The sequence below is a fragment of the Apus apus genome, chromosome 4 (genome assembly GCF_020740795.1).
Source record: "Apus apus isolate bApuApu2 chromosome 4, bApuApu2.pri.cur, whole genome shotgun sequence".
Lineage (NCBI taxonomy): Eukaryota > Metazoa > Chordata > Aves > Apodiformes > Apodidae > Apus > Apus apus.
The window spans coordinates 107,989,547-107,997,391 of NC_067285.1; the positions used below are offsets into that span (position 1 = coordinate 107,989,547).

General features: G+C 53.6%; 1 protein-coding gene across 1 annotated transcript; it reads left to right on the top strand.

The window, feature by feature from the left end:
- The first annotated feature begins 2,677 nt into the window (after positions 1-2,677).
- On the top strand, positions 2,678-7,845 carry NKX1-1 (NK1 homeobox 1). Its single transcript, XM_051618308.1, has 2 exons — positions 2,678-3,152; positions 7,058-7,845. The coding sequence occupies exons 1-2, from the start codon at positions 2,678-2,680 to the stop codon at positions 7,843-7,845; spliced, it is 1,263 nt and encodes a 420-aa protein (XP_051474268.1).

Below are 7,845 nucleotides of genomic sequence, written 5' to 3' on the forward strand. Positions count from 1 at the left end.
GTCTGGAGAGCAGCAGGGGACCGGTCACCCGGCCCGATCACGGGAGAGATATTACATGTCACAACTCATCTAGGGCCCCATAATCAGCCCTAACTTTCTGGTGAACAGATAACCAGAGATGGCAGATGGATGGAGATTGCACAAATGAGGCTCTAATTGACAATCAATTGTGATTAGGAGCAATGGAACATCTTTATAACAGTCCCTTGAAACCGCCAACGAACAAAAGCGCCTGGTGGGCTGGGGGTCCCGCCGGGATGGTGCCCGGCCGCGTGTCCCCAGCATCCCTGCTCCCCCTGATCCTGACCCCCGCCCCGGGGTGTCTGTGTCCTTCGGTGCCCCTCGGGCAGGTGATGCCTGCCAACACGCCTGGACGAGTAGTCGTCCCTTTTTGGAGGTGCTCCCTGAGGACGTGGCACCTTCTCCAGTGCAAATCTGGGAATTTGAGCTAATTCAGCCGGTCTGGACTCTGCACGCTTAGGGACTGTCCCTGCCCGGGCAACCCGACACAGAGATTCAATTACTATTAGGACGATTTTTTATTTATTATTTTTTTCCCGAATATTTACTGACTCAGGGAATAAAAAAAAATATCCTTACCGCCCCCTTCCTCCCAAAAATCTGCATTCTCTCCGGAAAAGGCAGACATGCAGATTAGTACAGCAGATACCCTAAAACCAAGTCATCGGTCTCTACCTGAACAGCCATCCACCTGGCATAAATACGGCCCCAGAACTGTGGGAAGAGGTAATGGGAGGAAAATTTCTCCGAAAGAAGAGGTAAGATCAGAGGCACGGCCGGAGGAGGAGAAGGAGGAGGAAAAGAGGAGCTGCTAACAAACAAACAGATGGGTGTGTGTTTGTGCAAGTGTGTTCACACGCAGATGAAAACTTGGCTCTCGCTGTGCGTTTGTGGCAGCCCCGTCGGTAAGGTCAGGAAAAGGGGGAGAGGTAATTACCTACCCGTGATCAGAGATTATCCATACCATTTCAACTCAAGAGGTGATTTATAATTTAAAGATCAAGCATAATAAAGTCATAAAAGGGAAAGGACACTGTTGTGGTGTCTGATTAAAATCTAAAGGCTGGTGTATAATATATGAGCGGGGGCTGTTGTGGGCTCCCGCTCAGCGGGACTCCCCTGGGCCCAGCCCGCTGATGGACTAATCATGTCCAAGCCCTACCAAAATTACAAGCTGATTGTTTTACCCATTATTTCTCCCAACTTTTAATTTCTGCTTTCTAAAGGATCATTGCCCGCGGTAATTGCAAAGGACCTGTCCTTGTATGTGTCACCAGCCTCAAAGACAAAAAAAAATCTAATTTTCCTTTTATGCTTTCGCTGTTTTCCTACCAATCCACACCCCCCACACACACACCCCTTCCTTTTTTTTTTTCTTTTCCCCTGGCAGCTAATTCAAACAGAGTAGTGAGTGGAGGGTCCAAAACAAGAATGAAATTGATACGGTGGAAGCAACGCACGGTTATAGACCAAAGGGAATGAAATTCGGTAGGGGAAAGAAATGCGGGTTTTACAATTCGCGGAGAACTTTTATTCCTATTTCTGAATTTTCCATAATTAAAACCACTTTTAATAAGGGTTTGTTTTGGGCTTTTTTTCGAAAGTGGAAGTTAAGTCTGGTTATTGCTCTACTCCTGCATGGGAGGGGAATAGACCTTTCCTCCCAGTTACTCAGAATTTATCGATCGTCGTCTTTTGTCTTGCGCCGGTTTTTTTTTATATAATTATTTTTCTCCCAGCAATTTCCTGGTACTTACATTTGATATTTAATTTTAATTAATTAGCTAAGAGAGAGAGAAGCGTATGAGGGTGTGTGTGTGTTCTGACACAAGCCCCGCTCCAGCCACTAAACCTCCGTCCATAATTTTCTCCTTTTGTTCTAATTTAATAAAACCAGCAGGGAAGGGAAACAGGTGCTGAGGGCTGACACCTCTGAGGGCACACACACAATCCCCTTTTGATCATCTAACTACAGTACTAGGGTGGAAGAACCTCAAGTTCCCATTTTGTGCGTATAATATCTTCTTTATATTGATCCCGCAATTATTTAAAAGAAAACGTCATCTCCTCCCACTTCTCCAAATAAGGCTATTTAGATGCTTTCCAGATGAGTGGAGGTGTGCTGAAACAGAGCTGACAGCCAAGTATATCACAGCCAACACCATCCTTCATTCGCTCTCTCCCTCTCTGCCCCCCTCCCCCAGGCACACACTTTCACCGTGTCTCTCCTCCCGTGATGAAGATTACAGACTATTATGGGCAAGGGATTAATTTGTAGCCAATTACAATCCAGTGCTAAATATGAATACATAAATAAGGTCCAGCCTTGCCTCTGTGTGTGTGTGTGCGAGAGAGGGAGGGGGGGCAGGAGTGCCTGGGCAGCCTGGTGAGGATGATGAGAAGGAAGAAGGAGCAGCTGAGTGGAGGCTCTGAGCCGAGCATCACCCTGTAACTCCCTGCCTCTCCCGAGGGCTCCCGGCCGCTGGACCCCGCGCAGCCCCGGGGAGCTGAAGGCAGCGGCTGGTCCTTGAGCCTCTGCGGGGGCCGGGGAGGAGTTTCCAGCTCAACTTCGCCGGAGGAAAAGAGGGGAGGGGGGGGGGGAGAGGAAGGGGAGGGGGGGAAGAAGTTGCAACGGAGAGGGGCTCTGCAAAGAGTCATGAATGTGAGCAGAGACAAGGTCGGTGACATCTCCATCCCGGCTGCGGCAGCCGCGGCGGTGACAGCCCCTACAGCCGCGCCTGGCATCGGCGGGGAGTCCTGCGGCTTGCGCGGGGAAGGCATGGACAGCCATGGGGAGCAGCGGCTCTCTGCCGGCGGCGAGATGCCGCTCTACTCCTGCCCTGGAGATAGGGACAGGCAAGGGGACAACCCGAGCAACACCCCCGGGCAAGAGGGGGCAGTGGCCGCGCTGCCCATGGTGCACAGAACCACCTCCTTCTCCGTGCTCGACATCCTGGACCCTAACAAATTCAACAGCAAACGGAGGCCGTGCGCCGTCTTGTACAAATCGGTGGGGACCGAGTTCACGCTGGGGGCGGAGGATAAGCCCGAGGACTCAGGGACGGAGCTGGCAGAGCAAAAGGCTCTGGCCGAAGATTTCGACACTTGCAAGAAGTCCGCAGAGCTGATCAGTAAGTAGGTCTGGGGGCTAGGAGCCCTCCGGGGTAGGCGGTTGTACCCAAGTCCCCGGGGAAGGGGCTTGCATGCTTGTAAAGCCCATCCTTATCCCGCGGAAGCCTTGGGAGCCGGGCGCGGGGGGCAGCCGGCTTTCGGGGCAGTGCGAACGCTCCCTGCCTTGCTGCTGCGAGATGTGAAGAGGTGGAAAACCGTGTTCAGCTGGGGAACCACAGAGCGGAGGGACGGGACCATGATCCCGGGACAGGCCGTGGCTGGAGGAGGGTTCCAGGGCTCTGCCCCGGCCGGGCTCTTCTCCCTGCCCTCTCTCCGCCTGCCCCAGGGAGCCCGGCGGGGACTCCACGGGAAACTCCAGCTATGCATCCCCGGGAGCGGCAGGATCAGTCCCAGGGGTGCAGGGCCGGCTGGAGCGGGGAGAGATCACGCCATCATCCTTCTCCTTCCGGGAAAAGACAGCCCTGGGGGTAACATTCACCTCAGGAAAACTTGGAAGCGGCTCCTGGAGCTGAGGCTTCAGAGGGCCGGAGCTCCGGCCCCGAGGATGCGAAACCTTCTCTCTGTGCCCCCATCTCACCTGGCTCTCCCCGGCATTTATGAATTTTATGTATCTTCTTCCCAACCCCCAGACTCGCTCTCCCTGTCCCTTTTCCTCCCCCCCTCTTCTCAGCCTGCTGCCCGTTGCTCTGGGCGACAGATTCAATTTTCTCTCTCCCCTTGGCTTTTTTAGGACAAATCAGACTAATTGTGACAAAATGCTGGTTATCTCTGGAAAAACAATTAAATTCCTTCGATTACATTTAAGGTAAAATGTGCTTAGCAGCGTAAAGAGGCTGGATAATGGGGGAAATCGCCCCAGAGTGGCATGTAGGACTGCCTGGATCGATATCCTATTATCGAATTGTGCATATCTCTTTCAAGCACCTTGCAAACTCTTCCCTAACATCTAAATTATAGGGTCAAAATTCGGATAATTACTCGATTAAAACCTATTACACTTATTAGGGCTCGCTATTGATCGGGAATTGCATTCGACCCAAGCTCTAGATTGCTTTTTCTTTCTGGGTCTAAATATCCCAACTTTCTCCCCACTAAACACCACGACTCTGGGGAGAGCAGAGTTTCCGGGGGAAAAAAAAAATAAAAAATAAAAGACGATATTGTGGAAAATATCGATATCAATTCTATGGGTTGAGAGGGGAGAAAAGGGGCGGCGAGTGGCTGGGGAGAAACTTCTCGGATAGGGAAAAAGAATTTCTGCGTCTGGGGAGGGAGAGAAGGATTCGGAGTTTCCTGATCCCGCCGTAGCACGGCTCCTTCAATTCAAATTAAGCAGTGCAAAAGATGTGGAATCTGTTCCCGCTCCAGCCTTTTACAAGAGGGGGGTTTTGAATCTCTCAAGTAATAGCAAGAGCGGGGCACTAATAGAATTCAAAAGGGATTTTTTATTTATTTTTTTTAAGCAGTGCGGAGCTGGGGTAATTATTCGTCTAAACTCATCTGACTTTTGTCATATTAAATAGATCTGGGAGATCAGAAAGACTGATGAGGTCGGCCTATCGCTAATCTCACACTTTTATCCCCTGACAGGGAGAGAAATGCAACTCTAGCACTTCTTTAAAAATAAATATATACGGAGGCATCTCGAAGCGCTGTGCTTCGCCTGCGGACAAGTTTCCCGGACACTTCTTGCGTTTAGCCCTTCGTTCCCACAGCCTTAATATTCTGGCAACAGTCACTGACAGACCTGAGACTGCTCCAAAAATCACGAAATGTAATGAATCTGTTTCCCCATCGTAATTAATATTCATGTTCCTAATAATGAAGAAAGTGTTCCTAAAAGTAGCTCCGGCCAGAAAAGTGCCAACACCCAGAAAATGCAAAGGCAAAAGGAGAGGGACAACAGCGCTTGTCACATCCGTCCCGTAAAACTCATTTAAAGGTGAAAATAAAAAATTCCGTATTAAATTAATATTTAACATCTTCCAGAAACAAACTCCGGCGTCAATCTCCGTCGCCAATTGTATTCGCGCTGCATTTTGCTGTTTAGAGACAATCCCGGCCGAGTTACGGCTGAAATTTCCCAGAGTTTAGTAGTAAAAATGAACTCTAAAATTCCCACCCCAGGTTCCGCGGTCGGTGTGTGAGCGCGATGCGCGCTGGTTGCGCTCAGTTCCCAGTGCGGATCTATCCGCACTTTTTAGAAATTGTTGATGCAAAAAATTTCGCCTTATAATTTTTAAGGGGATCTACAGGTTGCAGGATGCTCGTCCTCCAGCACGAGGTTTTCCATGGGTTTGGGAAAAACTAACCGGATTCATGTGGATGTACGGCGGCCATCGCTGCGTTTGCTGTCCTCCCACTTCAGCAGGGAAAGCTGGAAAGGACCCTTAATGAAGCCCGAAATACTAAGGGATAATTTCCCTGCTGGAGGAGATGACAATAAACTTCTCTGCCCCTGGTGAGCCAGGCATATCCGACTTTAGCCGAAGTCACTTCCATGAACAAAACACACTTTTTAAAAATCATCTCTAATCTTACACATGAGCTTTAGGGTGTTCGGCTTTAGGGTACGAACCAAGTACGAGGTGCAATAGCGTGCTCAGGTTTTTGAGGATTAAAAACAACTAAAATACACAGGGGGTACTGGTGACAGATGAGACGTTCACTTTCTCTTCCTGTATCTCCGTTAATCAAGTTCAAGGAGCCTTTGATTAAAAGGTTCCCGGAGCCGCACCCCTGTTGCGGGTAGGAGTGGAGGAAAGTTTAGGAATGTTTGAAAATGCCGGTTAAACGGGATAGTATTTGTGGGCCTCTGCTCGCGGTGCCTCCCGCAACCCTGCGCTGGGACAACGCAGAGAGGATTCGCCCACGGGCTCCCCCCGGGGAGTCCGAGCCCCTGATCGGGATCAGGAGGAGCCGGGTCGCTGGAAAATGCGATTTGCTTTCAGACTTCGTAATGACAAAACCGTCAGCGCAAGTCCAATAGCCTTAAATATCAGATAATTACCCTGTTCTCCGATGGAGACCCGTTAATTGGAGCGTAATATAAACCCAAATAAATTAAATGACCGTTAACTAGTTTGTACATTACACAAAATTAGTTTAATTAAGTTGGTATCTGCTCTGTTGATCAATACAAGTATTTACTCCACTTTAATACTTCTATCTCAGAAAGTGACAAGAGGTCAAACCAGGATAAGAAAGGGTTAAAAGTGCCAGAGCAAAAGCCAGCAAGTCTCCCATCGACGCCGAGATTTCCGTCACTAAAATGGTTTAAAGCGATGTGACATCTTTGCTGCCCGCTTCCAAAGCGCTGCTGGCCCGGCCCGGGCCTCTCCCGCCTCTCCCCTTCCAGCCCCCGCCGTGACTCCGGGGGACACCCCGCTTTCCCCCCTTAGCCCTTGCATTCCCTAAGGCCTTTCCTTCTGCTGTTTCGCTGGCAGGAGGGTGCACCCCCTGCCCTGGCCCCGTCTGGCTGCCAGCTCTGGCCGAAGATGGGTGGTTTTTAAGGGACAGCACCAGCAAAGCCTCCCCGGGCTGGAAGCCCCGTTCCCAGCCTCAGGGCTCCATTCCCAGGGATGGCTCCGGAGGCTGCTCCGAGCCCCATCCCGGCCGCTGCCGAGCGGCTCCCAGCCTTGTCCCCCCGGCTCGGGGCAGCCGGAGGGCGCGGAGCAGCCGCATCCCCAGCTAGGGCGGGAGGTCCCGCTCCCCCAGCACCGCAGTCCCAGCAGCAGCGGGGATGCCAGGCGGGTCAACCCAGAGCGCCTCGGGATCAGGTTCTCCTCGCTGCCCTCACCCCGGGGAGGCCGCACAGGAAGGGCCGAGGGGGTCGAGACCGGGCGGGGGCCGGGACCGGGTGGGGCGGCGGTGAGACCTAACAGCTCCTGTGGGTTGTCCGCAGAGGACGGCGAGCTCTACAAGGCCGAAGAGTGCGACCTGGACTACAGCAGCCGGCCGAGCCGCAGCCCCGACAGCGAGCTGCCGGACGACGAGGAGCTGTGCAGCGAGGAGAGCAGCAGCACCAGCAGCAGCTCGGCGGCCACCGGCGAGACCGACCCGGGCCACCTCCACGCCGAGGCCAGCGGGGTCCCAGCCCCGCCACCGCCCCCTCCGCCGCCCCCACAACAGCCGTCTGCGTGTCCCGGCGCCGGGCAGCAGAGCCAGCAGCAGCCCAAGCCCAAGAGGAAGCGAACGGGCTCGGACTCGAAGTCGGGCAAGCCCCGGCGGGCGCGGACAGCCTTCACCTACGAGCAGCTGGTGGCGCTGGAGAACAAGTTCAAGTCCACCCGGTACCTGTCGGTCTGCGAGCGCCTCAACCTGGCCCTGTCCCTCAGCCTCACCGAGACGCAGGTGAAGATCTGGTTCCAGAACCGCCGCACCAAGTGGAAGAAGCAGAACCCGGGGGCCGACACAAGCGCGCCCACCGGCGGGGGTGGGGGCGGCGGCGGGGGGGCGGGCGGCGGGCTGGGCGGAGCGGGGCTGGCCGGGGGGCTCAGCCCCCTCAGCCACTCGCCCCCCATGGGCAACCCTCTCTCCATGCACGGCCCCGGCAGCTACGCCGGACACCCGGCCGGGGGGCTGGTCTGTGCCGCCCAGCTGCCCTTCCTACCCAGCCCAGCCGTCCTCTCGCCCTTCGTCCTGGGCTCGCAGACTTACGGCGCTCCGGCTTTCTACACCCCGCACCTATAA

Excerpts from the sequence above, each read along its gene's own strand:
- NKX1-1 (XM_051618308.1), top strand. The coding sequence starts at position 2,678 with ATGAATGTGAGCAGAGACAAGGTCGGTGACATCTCCATCCCGGCTGCG. Across the intron at positions 3,153-7,057 it reads GAAGTCCGCAGAGCTGATCA|AGGACGGCGAGCTCTACAAG; the intron begins GTAAGTAGGTCT and ends GGTTGTCCGCAG.